This window comes from Phodopus roborovskii, unplaced genomic scaffold, assembly GCF_943737965.1.
Source record: "Phodopus roborovskii unplaced genomic scaffold, PHOROB, whole genome shotgun sequence".
Classification (NCBI taxonomy): Eukaryota; Metazoa; Chordata; class Mammalia; order Rodentia; family Cricetidae; genus Phodopus; species Phodopus roborovskii.
In genome coordinates this window covers 51,554,231-51,574,146 of record NW_026126418.1, presented here as the reverse complement: position 1 = coordinate 51,574,146, position 19,916 = coordinate 51,554,231, and the positions used below count along the sequence as shown (strand labels likewise).

The 19,916-nt window shown below is 39.6% G+C and overlaps 1 protein-coding gene across 1 annotated transcript; it reads right to left on the bottom strand.

Moving 5' to 3' along the window:
* Positions 1–138: 138 nt before the first annotated feature.
* On the bottom strand, positions 139–19,318 carry Nmi (N-myc and STAT interactor). Its single transcript, XM_051184707.1, has 8 exons — positions 19,256–19,318; positions 12,021–12,092; positions 10,741–10,836; positions 7,372–7,534; positions 4,427–4,533; positions 4,161–4,347; positions 1,592–1,698; positions 139–408 (listed from the first exon to the last, which is right to left on the bottom strand). The coding sequence occupies exons 2-8, from the start codon at positions 12,084–12,086 to the stop codon at positions 226–228; spliced, it is 909 nt and encodes a 302-aa protein (XP_051040664.1). The 5' UTR covers positions 12,087–12,092; positions 19,256–19,318; the 3' UTR covers positions 139–225.
* Between the last annotated feature and the right edge of the window lie 598 nt (positions 19,319–19,916).

Sequence of the window (19,916 nt, the reverse complement as noted above, 5' to 3'; positions counted from 1 at the left end):
CACTCTGTAACCAGGCCCGCCTCAAACTCAGTAGTGATCCACCTGCTTCTACACACACACACACACACACACACACACCAATGCAGGGATTTTGAGACCCAGGAATAGATTTCCCATGGAAGAATAAGAAAACACAAATTAAAGTTCTTTTGTTTTTTTTTCTTTGAGAAAAACAATATTTTGTAAATGTTTACAGTGATTTAGGCTCCATGTGGTTTCTCTGGCCTATTCTTCAAAATATGCTGTGTAAGGATGATCTAAAGAACACTTGACTGCATCTACTTCTCCACCTCCATTATTCCTCCTTTGGAAATGAATGCTGATTAGATCCTCCACGTCCTCTTCATCCATCCAAACATCTTCTAAACCAGTCAGAAGTACCGTCCTCTTAGATATGGCTGAAAACACCTACAGAAGAAAAGCAGCTTCTGAAAAAGCTGAATCACTGTGGGAGCTGAAAGGGCGTTTTCAGGCAAGAACATGTCACAGGAAGGCTAAAGCTTGAGAAAAATGACTGTGGCATTATGAAAATGAGGGGGGGGGTGCTCAAAGGACAGAAGGACAGTCAACGGGTAGTCAGAGGTGATTGGCAATACCGGAGGAATGCTGGAGGATTTCAAAAATACAGACTATAATACGGGTTATCAGCAGGTATGACGGGCACATGCCTGTCACCCCAGAACTCAGGAAACTGGAGCAGAAGGATGGCGGCTTTGAAGTTAAGTTACAGGGCAACCCTGTCTCAAAAGCATGTGGACGAAAGGGAAACTTGGTGATAGAGAGTGATTATATAAAGAACTTATGTGACGGCCTGGATTCAGTGCTCAGTACTCCCCCAAGGTGTGTGTGTGTGTGCATGCACGTGCATGTTGTAGCTTTCAGAAAGTAGGTAGACCAAGTAGGTAGGTAGTATTGCCATTCACTATCTGAAGAGGAATAGGAAACAGGGGCAGGTTTGAAATAAAAGGGAGTTGAGTGACATTAGGCAAAAGTTTGTCTGAAGCCCAGTGACTGACAGACACATGAGGAAAGTAGCTCAAGGTAAGACTCTATTTACAAAAACAAGAATTAGTTTTATCATTTTCTGAGTGCTTTCAGAGGCTTTGATGGGAAGTGGAGGAGTCATTGTTTGCATACTGGGATAGGCTTGTATGTGTTAGGAAGATGTTCCACTACTACGTTATAGTCCAAGTCCCACCCCCCCACCACCACCACCCCCCCCCCGTGCCCTTTTTTAATAACTTCTTATTTTGAGACAGGATTTTTAGGTTGCCTGGGTCTCTCTGAATTCTGTAGCCCAAGTATGCATTGAACTTGAGATCCACCCACCTCAGCCTTCTGAATAGCTAGGATAACAGGACTGCACCACCAGGCCTGGCACCCATTTTTTAAAATAAGGCACAGCTTTGCATTAATATATTGTTTCAAAATACAAACTCATTCTGCACAAACCCAGCACAAATGAAGTGAAGAAACTGCTTAGATAGCCCTCTTTAATAAGCTGAGTATCACAGACACATCACGTTCTATTGTCTTTGTCGGGTATGGTGGAGCAGAGAGCTATCAAACGGAAGGAAGAGAGGTGAACTACCTGGTACTTTTCCAAGCGTCTCTCTATAAACGGAGTAACTGTAACTCTATAGCATTTTGGATTCACGTTAAGAGGATAGTCTTTCTTCTTCAAAATCTTGTCAGCAACTGAAAGCAAACCAAAAAAAGTATTTTCCTTTTATATCATAAACACTTTTAATCATAGCTAAAACTTCCCTCCAACAGAACACTATCAAAAAAACACTGAAGAGGGAAGTTAATTTCTGAGAAACTCTGTAATTTTGAAAAACAGAAATCCATACAATAAGGAAGCAAAATCTTCCATCTTGAACAGCCAAATTGAAAGGGACACAAATGTCGTATGAGTCCACTTGTATGAAGTATTTACAACAGCAAACTGGAGTGACCAAAGACAGGGGGATACCGAGGGTTGAAAGAGGAAGTCAAAAGGAACTATTGTTTAACGGATGGAGTTTCTACTTAAGATGGTAAGAACACTCTGAGGATGGATAGTGGTGATGGGTGCACAACGCTATGACAGCATTTACTTAATGCCAGTAAATTGTACACATTTCTTCAGATAATTCTGTGTGCAGCTGTATGTATGCACATGCGTGTATATGTCACCATGTACATGTGGCCATCAGAGAAGAACAAGTAAGGACTGGTTCTCTCCTTCTACCACGTGGGTTCCAGATCTTAATCACAGGTCATCAGCTCAATGGCAGACACTCACCAGCTGAGCCATCTTACGTCCCCTAATTAGTACAGTTAAAGTGTTTCCAATGGTAAGTGGAAGCAGGAGCAGGGGACCGAGGAGGTAGAAAGATCCTCAAATGATTAGGCCCACCTCAGCCCTGCCTGCACTGGTGATGACCCATGTGGCTTTGGCTATCTTATATGGCTTGCTTCTGATTACTGAGAGAAGCAAGTCATTACAGCACCTACATGGTTACAGTAGAAAGGACATAAGACACTGCTTATGAGATGACAAGAATGCCTACCTTCAGAAAACTTTATACTTGTCCAGAATTACCTAAAGGTGTAGCTTTTGGCTGGACATCACTTCTAAGAAGGACTCCAGCACAGATTTCCAAGCTAAAAGAGTATCAACAAACTGCATTGTGATTTATAATAAAGTTTCTCCTGGACTGCTTCCAAGTACAAGGGATGGAGCGACTAGCATCCATTAGGCAAATCACACTTGCAGATTTGGAAATTTTAAATCTGGATCCTTGACAATAAACATTCCACCAAGTTACTCTTCATTTCAAAGGTAATATATGAAGGCTGCACTGAACACATCTTACTTCAGGACTTTCTCACTATGACACACTCCACCAGGAGACCACAAGCATTCCTCAAAGACCCAGGTCAAACATACAGTGGTGGGTTTGAATGTGCCCAGAGAAAGGCCTGGAAATGTCCCCTACTAACCAAAAGTACTTTCACACCAAAGAAAAGGGAAATTTGAGGAGATAGTCAATACTCCACTGTCATCATTACAATTTCTCTTTAAAACACATATTACTGCTGGGCAGTTAGTGGCACATGCCTTTAATCCCAGAACTCTGGAGGCAGAGTCAGCAGATCTCCATGAATTCGAAGCCAGCCTGGTCTACAAAATGAGTTCCAGGGCACCCGGAGCTGTTACACAGAGAAACCCTGTCTCAAAGCAAAACAAAACAAAACCCACACATTACTTTCATGCAGAAAATAATATAATCAGTCTGTTTTAATGACACAGCAGAATTTCTATTATTCGTAAACTTGGGGAAAGCCCTAGAACCATACTAACGAGAATAGCAGAGGTATACATCAAGATTCAGCCAAAACTGCTCTATTGCACACCCACAGTGTGATTTTAGGGATTATTACTTATCTTGTCTAGACTTCTGCTTCCTATTAGTGACATGAATGTCTCACCTATGTCACTCATGATAAGAAAGTGTGATGATTAAAAAGATAATACACATAATACATACACGCATCCACTGATCTGCCTGACACATGACCTTACTCACTACAATGCATGCCCTTGTTCTTTGTATTTATAACATGCTCAGGAGCAGACAGGAAATTGTTTCCTGGATTCTGCTTTTTTTTTTTTAATAAGGGCAAGAAAATCTCAACTATCGGGGTACATATGAGGAGGGTGGGGGAGAAGGAAAGAGGAAGGGAGGCAGGGGGAACTGGGATCGATATGTAAAATAAAAATAAAAATAAATTAATATAAAAATAAAAAAGAAAGAAAGAAAGAAAATCTCCACTAGACCAACAAGATGGCTCAACAGGTAAAGGTCCTTACTGCCCAAACCAACAACTTGAATCCAACCCTCAGGAGCCTCATAGTGGAAGAAAGAACCAATGGTGCAAGCTGTCTTTTGACCTCCACACGAGTATCACACACACACACACACACACACACACACACACACACACACACACGGGTGTTAAATTAAGTAATTCTAAGAAAATTGACTTTTTTAAAAAGAGTGTTCCAAAAAAAAAAAAAAAAAAACCCAAAGGAAACACCCCCAGTGATCATGACAATACATTTCCAACACCCAAATGGGCAGAAATCGTGCAGTGGTGGAGTGATTGCATACCTCCAGCTTCCACGAACGTGATCACAGCGCTTCCTGACTTCTTATCATACTCCACGCTTTCCACCTCTCCACCTCCGTTCTTGGACTTACAGAAGCTCAGTTCCAGCTTGTCTCTCATCTGCTCTTCAGGAAGTTCATCAGGGATTCCCGTCACATTGATCTTCATTTTAGAAATGTTCACATGAACCTGGGAAAGCATTTCATAGTCACAAGTAAGAAAAATGCCTGTGTCCAAGAGAATGACTAAAGACTTTAGACTGTCTCACCTGGAATCTGACTCCTATGCTTAGAGGGACTGGATGTGCAGTGACCTTCACAGGGGCCTTCTCCAACTGCACGACATGCTTCCCCATCGTTATCACGTTCTGTGCAACTGGGACGAAATTTTAGAAGTAGACATTCATGATATCCTGAGGAAACTTTCCACTTTTTATTCAAGGGCAAGTTACTGTCTTTTCTTATTTTCTTCAATTCTGTTTTTATTATATTTATTTATGGGGGGGGGGTGTTCCGGTGAGGGGCGTTTGTGTGAAGGTCAGAGAACAACCTATGGGAGTTGGTTCTCTTCCTACAGCATGTGTGTGTGTCCCAGGGATGGCACTAAGATGAGCAAGCTCAGCACCACGTGCCTTTTCCTGCTGAGCCATCTTACCAGCCCCATTTTCCTCAGTTTCAAAGGATCAAATTTTAACATTTTTCTTGGGAGTTCTAAGTCACAATAGTCTTACTACCAAAATAGGGAAACTCAATGTCACAATTCACAACAACAACAAAAAAAAAAAAGGCAAAAAGAGATTTTCAGTTTTATCTTAAGGGACAACGCTGTCCTCCTCTCTCTTATCTGGTTGGTGCAGACATTCACACTCCCTCTCCACAACACAACCAAGGAATTTCCCTAGTACAGTAAAGCTCAGTCAGAGCCCCCCCTCCGCCCCCAGTTCAGTGAGCTAGAAAGACTTTTGTGGGCCAGTGTCATTTTTAGTATTTTATCTCACTTTGCCCTTTGTCATGCTCACATGCTACTAGCACCAAAGAACATGCTCTTTCTAGTCTGCCTTTCCAGGAAAGACACATTACTTTGCTTTCTCCTATAAACAGTCTTTAAAATACTGAGAGTGCCACTGTATCATAGAGCACTCTCATTGCTCCACACAGATGGGTGAGGCTCTGGGCTACAACTATACCAAAGCCAGTAGACTTTTGAAGAACACCATACTTAGTTAAAATGGATGTGGGAGCTCCTTTCTTTTTTCTTCTTCTTCTACCTTTTTAAAAAAAAAAAAAAAAATACAGTTTCTCTGTGTAGTCCTGGCTGTCCTGGAATTCACTATGTAGACCAGGCTGGCCTTGAATTCAGGGATCTGCCCGCCCCTACCCTCCTGAGTGCTGGGATTAAAGGGGAGCACCACCACTGCCCACCCAGGAATTTCTCCTTAATTGTGTGTTGTGACTTTATAATACTCCAGCTGTTGCTCTTTGAAGTCACTTATTCTAATTTTTTATGAAGATAAGAGATGTTTGCTTCCTCTCTTATGAACCCATGTGTGTTTATGACAACCAGGGAGCACACCACAGGATGAGGAAGAAACAAGGCTGGAAAACAGGGCGTTGTTGGGTGGGAATTCAGGCTCACTGTATCACAATATGACCCTTGAATTTAGATGCTTTTGTTTTGTTTTGTTTTGCTAATGGCAACAGATGATGGTAACAGCAAACATCAATGAAGTAATACTCAGATGATCCTCTCATTATCCCCAAGTCCCTAACATCTGGTGATCTGACTCAACAGAGAAGGACCACTTGTATCCTGACTTTAGTTACTATGACTGTCAAAGCAAACCCTGTTTACTTCTGCTGCTCCTTGGTATGGGGACTTCAAAACCACATCAAGGGAATAAACAGCATCAAGGCTGCGTCTGAAGTGACTCCTAATCCCAGCAAGTCCAGGTGACTGCCATGCAATGACCACCACATAACAACCATATGTTCCCTTGTATCTGCCAGTAACACGTCAGTCTGACTGCCCATTGCCAGCAAGGCTTCCCCTCAACTATGGACATGGTTCTCCAGGGGGAACAAAATGAACCTTGGTGGAAGCCTCCTCTCTGCTTGCCTTGACCTCCTGTAGGTTTCCTTTTAACATTTATTTTCAAGCCAGTGTGCTGCGCCAGACACCAGAAGACACAGGTTAAAATCACAGATTCTAAGCCTGAAATGGTCCTGAAGACCACGTTGCTTTTCGGTGCCAGAATCAAAGCCCAAGAGTTAGTGGCCTGCCCTCACGAGGAGACAAGGCTAGCACTCAAATCTTCCTCAGGAAGGAGCCAAGTCCTGAAGGACCCATACAGTTTTGGACTTGGCCAACATCAGGTCCTATCCCAAACCTTTCTATTCATGGGCTCAATCCAATCACAGAGTAACTAATTTACTAAATCACTTAAACATCCTCAGAATCTGTTTCCTTACCAATGAAACACATACAACAATTATCTTTGCTATCCTGTATTTACAGAATTGGACACTTTTGAAACTAGATGTCCCAGAGAACACCTGGAGTAGAGTCTGCTACTTTTTTACTTCTAACATTTTTTTTTTTTTTTTTTTTTTTTTTTTGAGATAGGGTTTCACTATGTAGCTCTGGCTGCTCTGAAACTATGTAAGCTAGGAGGCTAGGAATGCCTCATACTCATGGAGATAAGTCTGCTCCTGCCTCCTGAACGCTATGATTAAAGCTGTGTGCTGCCACACCTAGCAAGTCCTACTTCTTTACATTATTATAATGTTATAATATGCTTATTATGATTTAAGGGACATAGGTATTAGAAAGAAGCTGATGTTGAACATCCCAACTCCCATATATTTCCAAAGCCATTATTTTTAGAATATGTAATAAACATGGATCCTTTAATATCACTGCACATATAACATTGTCAGTATTCCACATCATTGTATATATAATATTATAGATTATAGATATTACATCATTATATATTACAGGTAATAGATCTAACGTATCTAATCTACTTAATGCCTGGTTTTCTTCTCTGTAAATTGAGACTATCAGTCACATCTGCCTCAGAACACCACTATGAAGACAGGAAAAAACAGCAAACACAGATTGTAAAGTGACAGCCAGACAACTAATGGAAGATCTTTGAAGGTCCAGATGCTTGCAAAGGTGACATGGTCATGTTTTTAAGATCAGCCATACCTTCTTCCTTCTCAAAGGTGATAAGAGCTTGTCCCTTCTGGAGCTCATAAGCAATCTGTGAGCTCACTTGAAATGAACAGGAGCTATTTGAGAACAGGTCACCATCCTCTGAACTCTCCACTGAGGTGAATTTGAGATCTCTTTCTGGTATATTCTCTTTAATCTAATTAAAACAGATGTGTTTGATTAAAATCAAGACAAGAAATAACTTAAGTCCTCCCAGTGACGGCACAATCTAGTCATCCAATAATTCATTCTCCACTGACTATAGAGCTTTCTGGTACATTACTTGTAGTCTTGCTTAGCATCTATAGCAATTGCTTCTTCCGGGCAGTTTCTCAGTAAGGTAATCACTGCTGATCCTTTAATATCACTTTATAGATGAAATCAAAAGTATATAATCCTCTCACTTTTCCTAACCCATGTTTAAGCTGATCAATATTGCATAGTATCCAATTCCAAATCCCCACGGTTTAGGTAAATAAATGCCTTGTTGTGAAACAATCGTTTGTAGAGTGTGAAGATGTGTCTTTGCCAAGGTGCCTTCTGATCGGTTTAATAAAGAGCTGAATGGGCAATAGCTGGGCAGAAAGAGGTTAGGCAGGACTTCCGGGCAGAGAGAGAGAAGAGGAGATAAATCTAGTGCAGGAGAGATGCCAAAGGACATAGAGAGGAAACAGGAGGTGCAAGATGGAAGAGACATAAAAAGCCACGAGGCAAAACATAGATTAATACAAATGGGTTAATTTAAGTTATAAGAGCTACTGGGACAAGCCTAACCTATAGGCCAATCTTTCAATTAATAGTAAGTCTCTGTGTCATTTTTTTTCTTTTTTGTGAGCTGGCAGCCCAAAGAAAAATCAGTCTACAGTGCCAGTAACTATGTCAGTAATGTACAATCTCAAAAAGAAGTTATTAGAAACTATGTTTAGTTTCATGGCAAGGATGCATGATAAGTGAGGCAAGTTTCAAGCTGTGTAAACTGAGACTTCTTTTATTCATTCACAGTTTTATGCATGAGTACAATGAATTTTAGTCATTTTCACCCTTTTTCCCCTCACTCATTTCATTTCATTTTACTGATGAAATCTTTTCTTTAACACAAGCATCCTTCCTTTCACATCTTGTGTGTGACCCACCATGCCTGATTAGTTTCCTGCCTGAGCATGGGTTGGGGTTATTTAATGAAGGAGACACCAGGAGTCATCCCCTTCCCCAGCAGCCATTAAGGGTCAATATATTCTCAGGGAGGGATGGGGTCTCATGGGCCCTTCCCCCACTGGTGGTGAAGTGTTGACAGCTCATGCAGACAGCTCATTTTATAGAAGACATCTGTTTACTGCTCACATGCCCATCTTCAGCTCTTACATTGTTCCCACCTCCTCTTCCCCCATGTTCCTTGAGCAGATCGGGTAATATAGATGTCCAATCTAGGACCAAGAACTCCCTACCATGAGTGATTTTTTTTTCTTGACAAAACTAAATAGCTTCTCTTTTCCCCCTAAGACTCCTGAGCTACATGATATGAAAACTGCCAGCATTAAATTCCAACTTTCCCTGAATCTCCCAAGGTCTTTATTGGGTTTTTTGTTTGTTCTTTTGTTTTTAGTCAGGATCTATGTGGCCCAGGCTGTCCTTGAACTCAGGATTCTCCTATCTCAGCCTCCCAACTGCTGAAATTGCTGATATAGGCATGTCACCACATCTAACCTACCTATCAACTTTTTATCATTTCATTTTCATAATTTAAATTTATACAACAATGTAGAACACACTATCAACAAGAATTGTAACCCACCCCCCCAAAAAGTAGATAGTTGTAGTAGTTACCTGCGTAAAATCGTTAACATCAACAAATGTGTAATTATGCATAATTGCATCTGTGAGTTATATGTGCACATATTCCATCTCCCATGGTTATTTTACGCACTAAAATAAATGTGTTATCAGAAAGAGCCTGCAACTACTCAGTGAGTCTTGGGATAAATTCTTAACACCTATTTTACCTCTACAAGAAATCATAGTAGGGTTCTAGCTACTATAGGCTAACTTCATAGCAATCCTCCAACCCTGAAGAGACACAGAGTGTTTTCCAATCATGTGGAAACAGTTTTCAACCCTTTTGAAGCTGAATATTTTCCAGAGTTAGAGAAAGCCAAAACTGTACACCACTTTGGATCTTCAGTAAAATGGGTCTACTAGGCAGGTAGGTTCCCAAGGCCCTTTGATCGGGCCAAAGCTGGACAAGTAAACAAATCCTAACCATCTTATACCAGATCACCCATCTCATAACCACAGGATGTCCTATCTCAAAGAAATTTTAAAAAGTGATAGTTTCAGTGTTAATATCCTGTTTGTCTAGAAGAAAAAAAGGGATAAAGCTTATTAGACCATTCAAATAAAGGAAAAATTATTATTTAGGAGAGACTATAAGTGACACAGATCAATACATGGCCAACTTCTTTGTTCTGAGATGAGGTCTCACTGTGTAGCCCTGGCTGGCCTGAAGCTTGCTCTGTAGAATAGGCTAGCCTCCCACAAGGGTCCCCCTGCCTCAGCCAGGGTTAAAGGTGTGTGTCACTATGTCCAGATTATGCCAGACTCTTTAAACTGTGAAATTCATTTAAATTACTCCAGCGAGTTAGATGAACACAGTTAAGGACAATGAATGAGAAGACCAAATGTTTGATAGGAAGGCGATCTGCAATAAGGATTGCTGGTCTTTAACTTTTGTTAATTTTGTGATTTTGTATGGTTTTCATGCTGGCCACAGGTAGTAAGAAAAAAATATGCATCACAAATATAGTGCATGAAGAAATCACATGAAGCAAACACCCAAACAAGGCAGAACCATTGAAGTCCTGGTTTCCCAAGGGAAACCTGCCTGCCCCCAGAGTGAACTGCTATATAACTCAGAACAAACTTTATTCAAATGGGATCATACAGAAGGCCCTCCATGGCCTTTTATGTACCGATGTCATGTTTGTTATATTCATTCATGTTGTATAAAACTATTCTTGTTTCTGTGTAGAATTTAATGGTACGGCTATACAGTAATTTATTACTCATTCTACTACGGAAGAACACGGGTTTTTCTCCATTTGGGGTTAATACAAACAGTAGCCCCAGCTGGGCATGGTGGTGCACTCCTTTAAAGCCCGTGCACGGGAAGCAGAGACAGGTAGATATCTGTGAACCTGAGGCCAGCATTGTCTACATAATGAGCTCAGGACCAGCCATGGCTGCTTTCAAAAACAAATACTGGTGTTATAAGTGGCTATAATGTTTTAGAGTTAATCATAAACAACTAAATCATTGTTTTCTGAAAAGTACATGTCCACTAAAATACACACAAAATAATCACAATACTTGAAATTCTCTGGCGTCCAAGTGTAACTCCGCTTCAAGTTTTTTGATCTCCTGGTCTAGCTGCAAGTTTTGCCTCATAACTTCATGAATTAATCCCTAAAAAAACACCAAATAATAATAATAAAAATTAAACACCTTTGAGATGCCTTTTTCTAAATTATTAAAGACGAAATTCCCCCCACCCCAACCCTAGGCAGCCTTAGGCCAGCCTCACAATAAATATGCCCACCTTCAGAGTGCATAGTCTTAATACCTTATTTCATTGCCCAATGGCTCATCTCCTTTTTTTGTTTTCTTTTTCTTTTTTCTTGTTTTTTTTTTGTTTGTTTTTAATGCTTTATTTTTTATTTCATATGCATTGATGTTTTCCAAATGTATGTCTGTATAAGGGTGTCATATCCCCTGGAGTTACAGACAGTTGTAAGCTACTAAGTAGGCGCTGGGAATTGAACCCAGGTCCTCTGAAAGAGCAGGCAGTGCTCTTAACTGCTGAGCCATCTCTCCAGCCCCTGGCAGTTCTCCTAATCCTACCAAGATTCTTTAGCTCTATTACATGATCAAAGAAACTATTACCTTCCACATTAGATACAGAATATTTTATAATTAAGGTAAGGAGTTAGACTCAACCTTCCAGGACTTAGTTAAAATCTTCCTTCTTAAGTTATCTGACTTTTAATTGCACTATAACTGTGAACACATTACACTAAGGCAGTTTTTATTTGTTTGTTTCATTTTTAGGTAGGTTTATTGATTTTTTTTCTTTCTTTGTTTGTTTATAAGCAATGACTCCAAGAGTAGCCATCTGCTTTGACAACACAAACATAAGCCTTGCTAACAGCTCTGAGCACCGGGGCCTCTGTTCCCACTTGGGTCTCATTAGGTAATTGCTCACATTTCATTTCCTGGTATAAACCCAAAAAGAAGATGAGAAAACAATATTTTTAAGAAAACAAATAGCAACACAATTCTTAGTGTAAAGCTTTTATAATACAACAAATGTAAGGATCTTTAGAAAAGCCCAATAGCCTTACGACTTTGGCACAGACAAAAAGTGCACCTTATTTAAAAATGAACAGGCACAGCCAGGCGGTGGTGGTGCACGCCTTTAATCCCAACACTTGGGAAGCAGAGGCGGTCAGATCTCAGTGAGTTCTAGGCCAGCCTGTTTACAAAGCTAGTTCCAGGACAGCCAGAACTGATACAAAGAGAAATCTACTCTCAAAAAAAAAAGGGGGGGTGGGCACAAATCATTCTTAACAGCATCTACACATTTTTCTTACCTCATTTTGTTCAGTTTTCATAACTTTCTCTGGTGAGTCCTTTTTGTTGTCAGTATCAGCATCCATGATTTTCTAATAAAAGAAGGGGGTGCTTTTACAATCATATACAACACAAATTCAAAAAAAAAATAACAGTTTTTGCCCTTTCGTGCAAGAACCATGCCTTCTTTGCTTTGTGTTGTTTTTTCCTATCATCATGTGACTTACAGCTAAACATCATCTGTAATTTGAAGACTTCACATCCCTAATTGTATAGGACCTGCCAACATGACTGTTCCTCATTATGGTTAAGGTCTTTGTTGTGAACAAGAGAAAACAACCAGAGGTATCTGTTAGAGTCCAGAGCAAAGAGAGAAAGTAGACTGAACACAGTCAGCAGACTGGATATGGCCAGGGCTTTCTGTGAGCGAGGAGAGAATAACAGGGGATAGGGAATAGAGAAAGCAGTGCCAATAGCAAGAGCAGGAGGGCATCATAGAGAAAACTGAGGACAGCAAGGGTTATAAGGAGGGTGAGCAGCTTCCGGGAGGGAGGGGCCAGGAGGCTGGTGTGGAGACTTTGAAATGTATAAAAGTCCTTGTGAGTAGGGACTTAGGGAGCCTGGAGACCTGCATGGTCACTGATATGATTGGTGCCACAGGTGTATGCAAATTAAGAGCAATATGCCCCTTTCGCCAGCAGTAAGGGAAAAAGACTTCTTTTTTGGCAGTTCCTGAAGTTCACAAGTTCCTGAAGAACTCTGGCTTTATCCAGCGGCCACAAGCCCTCCTCCAGGCCAAACTGCTCATTTCTGAATATTAGGACTGTCTTTTGGAGTTTGTGGAATTGGAGATTCTTCTAAACCTGACACCAACATGTGTTTGGAAATTATAAAAATCCTTTGTTTCAACTCAAGGATACACAGAAAGCAATAGTAAACCAAATGAGTCATTGTTGATATGCTGCAATATTGCTCTTAACACAGTGTCAATAGGAGCTAGTAAACTCACTGCTAGGTTTCATGCTATATTACAATATAGTGATACATGTTAATATAGCAAAATTTGCAGCTGGAGAGATGGCTTAGAGGATAGACACTTGTGACCAAGCCTGGACGAGTTGAGTTCTACCTCTGGAAACCACAGGTGGAAGAAAAGAAGTGACTTACACATTGTTCTCTGACCTCTGCATCCATGCTGTGGCACTGGCACACACACACACACACACACACACACACACACACACACACACACAGAGCCAAAGTGTCAATCTATGAGCCCCCCCTGCACAGGGACCAGGTAACTTCCTGGAATGATGGGAGATGTAGCTTTTGAAAAAAAAAAAAAAAAAAAAAAAACAAAGCCAAATGGGAAATACTGTGACCTTTTGGGTTTGTCCTTAAAAAGTCCCTACAACACCTGTCTCATAGCCAATCACTGGAAACCCAAAGATGGGCTTGACCAAAGTCAAATTTTCTGGTCAGTACTTAATTAAAGCTTGTTTCCAATTTGGCTCAAAATTGTAGAACTGGGTTTTACCCAGACACCACACACACACACACACACACACACACACACACACACACACACACTCCCTACAAAATAAATAAAAACATGTAATAAAAATAAATGAAAAATTTGCTTCAGTATTCTGTCATACATATTTCAGTATAGTTGGTTTCCTCTGCAATTGTAAATATCTATATATTTATCAACTCACAAAAAAAAATGTTTAAAGGAAACACCATAAGGTTTACCTGTCTGGCAAAAGGAGTCAAATGGCCCTTCCAAAAAAATTGTGAAGAAGCCCTGCCTGCACATTGAATTAGTTAAAAAAGGATTCATAGATCAAAATAACTTTATATGCACATTAATAACTTGCATGTGACATACTGTCCAAAGATTTTAAGTGGTTAAAGTCTCTGCATTCTGTAAGACAAACAAACAAAACACATATTTTTAAACTAAAATAAAAGAATGGTGAAAAAAATTAGTCATGCCTAAGTTTACCCAATATGAATGTCAGAAAGACAGGGTCAAGGCACATCATGGTTTCAAACTCTTTTCTCCGATAAAAAGAACCAAGAAGTAATGGCTGACTCAAAGTGTGGAACAGGAAATACACAAGAGAAGCCCAGAGTATCTTGAGGTAACCAACAATTTAAAAACCCTTTTTAAAATATTGCAGAAAAATAAATATGACCCAAGTAAAGCAACTCCCAGGGCTCAAGGACCCATACAGGAAACTGACCAAGTAAGTATGATGTCAACTGGGATATCCCCCAAACTGTCTTACAGGGAAAAAAGGAGGGAGGGAATTTCTAACTCATTTCACAGAGCCAGCATCGCCCTGATACTAAAACTGGACAGGAGCACACAGGAAATAAAGGAAATCTATAGATCAGTTTAGCTGGTGAACATACATGCAAAAATTCTCAATCAAGTACTCACAGATCAAATTCAACAACACATCAACACCACATATCATGACAAGTTAAGTTCATTAGTTCAACATACACAAACCAATGAATGTGATACAGCATGTAAGTAGATGTACAGCCAGAAATCACATGACTATATAGATCAACACTGAAAACCTTTCAACAAAATTCATTCTTTAACATAAAGGCCTGAAGAACCCAGGAATAGAAGGAGCATACCTTAGCATATAAAGGTTATATGCAATAAACCTACAGCCAATGTTATATTAAATGGAGAAGAACTGAAGGTGTTCCCTAAAAAATCTGGAACAAAACAAGTATGCCTACTCTCTCCATTCCTAGTCAGTACAGAGCTGGAACATGAGAAAGACAAAAAGGATACAAATAGGAAAGGAAGAAGTCAAAGGATCCTTGCACATGACATCATTCTTTATTAAAAACACCCAGAAGACTCCACCGGAAACACTTCCATCTGACCTTAGAAAACATCAGGATACAAACATAAATAGCTTGCCAGGTTGATGGTATACACCTTTAATCCCAGCATTGAGGAAGGAGAGGCAAGGAGGATCTCTATGCGTTGGAGGCCAGCCCACTCTATTTAGTGGGTTCTAGGTCAGCCAGGGCTATATAGTAAGACCTTATCTTAAAAAGTACATTTTTAAAAATTCAGCTTTTTTGAATACCAATGACAAACTTGTTAAGGTGGGGGCGGGGAGAACAGCAGTTAAAAAACAAAAATAAAATACCTAAGAATAAATCCAATTGGGAACAGTGAACACTTTGAAATACTGAACAAAAAGATAAGTAAGACATTTGAATATGGAAAAACTTCTCATGCTCATAGATTTACAGAGTTAATATTGTGAAAATGATTATGCTATCTCCAGATTCAATGCAAATTTTCACTAGAATTCCACTGACATTCTTCACAGACCAAAACTAAAATTCCTAACATTTATGCAAGCATCAAAGGCCCCAAAAAGCCAATGCAAAGAAAGGAAAATGCAGGAGGCATCACCAGGCATGTGTGTGGTGTACAGACATACATACAGGTGAAACATCTATACACATGACATGATTTTAAAAAAAAAAATAGGCAAGGGACTATGAGAGAGAAGGAAGCCTAAAAAGAGGGCAGATGGAAGTACAGGAAGAGAGCAATGGAGTATGTGTATATATAAAAGTGTGTGTGTGTGTGTGTGTGTGTGTGTGTGTGTGTGTGTGTGTTATGAAAATTGAAGGGGGGTGAGTTCAACAAGAGAGAGCCATGAGGACAGCCAAGGCAGTGACAGATCAAGTAAGAATAAAGTACAGTAACACATACACGGAAATGTCACAGTGAAACCCATTTCTTTGCATGTGAACCGAAAACACATTTTAAAGAAGATTAATTTCACAGAGGAGAAACATGGCAGAAGTGACCAAAATGAGATGTTCAAAATATATGATAAGCTAAATCAAGATCATGTAGTTCCTGATAGGATAGGCTGAAAACAGAGCACAAGCAAAGATACACAATCCGAATCTAAGAGAGAAGAGGCATCAGACAAACTCAAAGCCAGACACAGCGTAGGCTATAATTTGCCTGTTTTCTTTTTCTTTAAGTGAACATTTTTCAAGGAAGATGGAGAAATTCCCAGATTGAAGGAAATTATAGAAACACAACTAAATGCAATCTATGATGCTCATACTGGGACAAATGGTAAAATAAAGATCATTTTTTTATTACTTGCAACTTGTCCATAAGTTTGAGATGCACTACTTAAAATTATACAGACATATATATGCATCCATGGTCTCACAACTTATCACTCATTATTTTAACAGCTCCTCAACTTAGTTCAAAGGTCTCTTGAAGGGGCCTTTGCTGCCTCAACCTCCACCAAATGAAAGCCTTCGCTTCTTCGAGGGTCATGGCAAACCTCCCCAAGGCTCTTTCAGACCTCCCCAGAGGACATTAGTTCGTCTTTACTGCTTATGGGGCACTTTAATTATATGTGCCATTTTGATGAAGAGTCAGTATATATATATATATGTATATATATACATATATATATAAAGACTGGATCCACAGGCACAGCTTCTTATATCCATTCCAGGAACCTATGCAACCTAGAATTACCCATGTTACATTGTATGTTTTACTATGGGTATTTTCCTGCCCAGGAAAGAAAATAAATATATTTCTTTCATATATATATATATATATATATATATATATATATATATATGTATGTATGTATGTATATAATTCCTTGTATTATATTTTTAAGAGAGAAATTACATTATAATTGTTTTTAAATACTATTGTTAAAATACAATATTCTTAAAAACACCCCTAGGACATCCTCATCGTGGTTTTTATCTGAAGAGTTTCTCCTTCATGAGCTGTGGATTGTAATTCTTCCTTTTCAAGCAATCTTAACAGTGAGCAGAAAAATGACCCCTCAAAGATGTCCACAATCTGGTCCCATGAATTTGTGAAAACATTAGATTACACTGCAGGGGAGATTTGAGACTACAAACCCAATTCAGGATGCTGATTGTCTGTCTTTAAAATATGGAGATGGGGGCTGCGGAGATGGCTCAGGGGGAAGTGTCTGCTTGGTAAGCACTGGTACTTCCCATCCTGGGCTCCCTCCCACATAGAAAACAAGGTGAGATGGTATCCTGAAATCGATGCTCATCTAATCTGACCAATCAGGGAGCTCCAGGTCCAGTGAGACTCAGAAATTAAGGTGGAGCAAGGTAGATGATACCAGACTTCCATCTCTGAGCTCCACAGGAACATGCCCAGGTATGTACACACATGCACGCGAGCACGCACGCACACACACACACGCACACACACACACGCACACACACACACACATACACACACAAATTAATAAATGAATAAAATATCAATGACATCCTGCATTGTGTGTGAAAACTCAACTTAATCCAGAAGAACCTTTAGAGTTAGACAGAGTATGAGGCAGAGGCATGATCAGAGAAGCAATGCTGATGCTGACTTTGAAGATGACAGAAGGATGCTGAGCCAAATAAAAACACAGAGTCCAGAAATGGGAGAGGGACTCATCCCAAGAGTTTCCAGGATGGAAGACAGCTCTCCACCAGCATCTTTACTGTATCCAGGGAAACCTGCAGACTACTACAGCTGAGAAGTGTGGGGCTGGAGAGATAGCTCTCTATACATAATAGTCTGTTCCTCTAGCAGAAGACCCAGGCTCAGTTCCCAGCCCCCAAATCAAGCGGCTCACAAAGGGAGCAGTCCATGCACACACAGACACACACAGCCCGTCCAATTTTAAAATAACACTAAAAATAAATATCTTTAAATCGAAAAGTGTATATATGCATGTGTGTATGAACCAACAAGGCCATGTAATTTATTATGGCAGTAAATAAAAAAAAAAAAGAACTATTCTTCCTAACTAAATTTACATCACCATGGTGGGCCACTCAAGAGTGCCTGGCAGAGGAAAGAATCATAATGTATCCACATTGTATAGACAAGAAGCATGTCAAAAGATGGACAAAATTTCAATAATCAAAAATTCTTAACTGTGTTTTCTTTTGCAATTTTACAATTAGGTGACACTTTTGAATATAATAAAGTAGTCTATCTGGTTATGGTGGCACAGGCCTGTAACAGGAGGATCAAGAGTTCAAGACCAGCACAATGCAAACAGAAAGCTGATATATTGGGGTGCGTGTGTATAAATATATATATTTATATAATGATATATATTTATATAATGATTTATATATATTTATTATAATGATTTATAATGATATATATAGTTATATAATAAAATATTAATATCTATTTTAATATTATATATTATCTATATTATATATTATATAATATAATATAATAATAATATAATAATATGTAATATATAATATTATATTAATATTATAAACATTAATATTATATTATTATATCATTATATAATATTAAAATTATATAATATATAATGATATTATAATGATATATAATATATAATAATTTATATAATGATATATATAATATATAGTGATAAAATTATATATATTATATAATTATATATATTATATAATGATATATATTATATATCATTTTATATATTATATATATATATAATTTTATATGTGTATAAAATTTTCATTGCTGGCCGAAGTTGGGTTTACAGACAGAGAAGAAAGCTGAGGGGAAACAAAACAAAAACAGAAAGTGGCCTGATGATTCAAGGTTAAGCTCTTCGAAAGGCCAGTTCAGGGGAATAGAACTACCAGATTTGTGAACACCCAGGTGCTTTTTTGTGGGGATTAAAGCAGAGGTGATTTAATTCTCTTTCCAGTAGAACCTGCTGTTTTTCCTCTCCCCCTGTTGGGCAGAACACATGAAAAGTTCCCTTCAGGAGCACACAAGTTAGCATGGGAACCTCAGATGCAGAAGACTTCTCAGCCCAAATCAGAGCTCCTATAATTTTTATTGAATATTCTCTTTTTAACGGCCCCTTTCAAAGGAAAAAGAAAAAAAAATCTTACTTATTCTAAAAAAAAATGAGGCATTGACTATGGAGTTCAGTGTTCGCCAAGGAAAAATGTGTCTTCTTGAGAAATCCATTTTCCTAAGAACACTCATTCTAAGTTTTCTTTTCCCTGGAAGATGAAGCACCGCCCGGTAGGAGCGCAGCGCCCTTGGCGGGCGAGTCCCCAGGCAGTGCGCCCGGGACCCCCGCCCGCGCCCGCGCCCCGACACCACCCTCCTTGCCTCTCGGAGCATCCTTGACTGCGGGGCGCACCAGACTGGACCAGCACTCACCCGTTCTGCTGCCCAGCTCCGGGAAGCCAGCGCTTAGAACCAAACCCCAACGCGAAAGCCCCTGCGACCAGCAGCGCTCAATCACCCCTGGTACTTTCGCTTTCGATTCCTTTAAAAAGAGGATGCTTCGGTTTCACGTCCTGCGGACTTTGTCCTGCCGCCATTGCTGACGTTCCTATCTCGGCTCTAATTCCAAGACGGCCTTTGAAAAGCGTATTTTTGTGTACATTAACTCACTGGTGAAAAACCGGCTAGCAACTGAAGGCACAGCTCTCTATGCAAATTCCAGGGCTCACCGTAATTTCCTAGATGGCTACAAATTTTGACGCCAGCTCAAAATGAGCCATAGAGGTGGGAAAGCTGTTTCCTGGGTTGGTTTCTATGACCTCGTCCCTTGAAAGTTTTCTTCTAATCTTTATGTTGTGAACATAACCTACACCAAAAACTACTCCAGACAGCTGAGCAGCTCATGAGTACAGCGATGTGGAAGGCAACAAAAAGATCTCAGGGATTTATAGATTGTGACATCCTATAGCTGTGCTTGGAAACCAATAACTTCGATCTAAAATAACACATTGGCAGAAGCAAAATCCTTTCCATCAAGAACACTGATGGGACCGTGTTTACGGTGACACCAGAGACACATAGTGAGACCATGCCT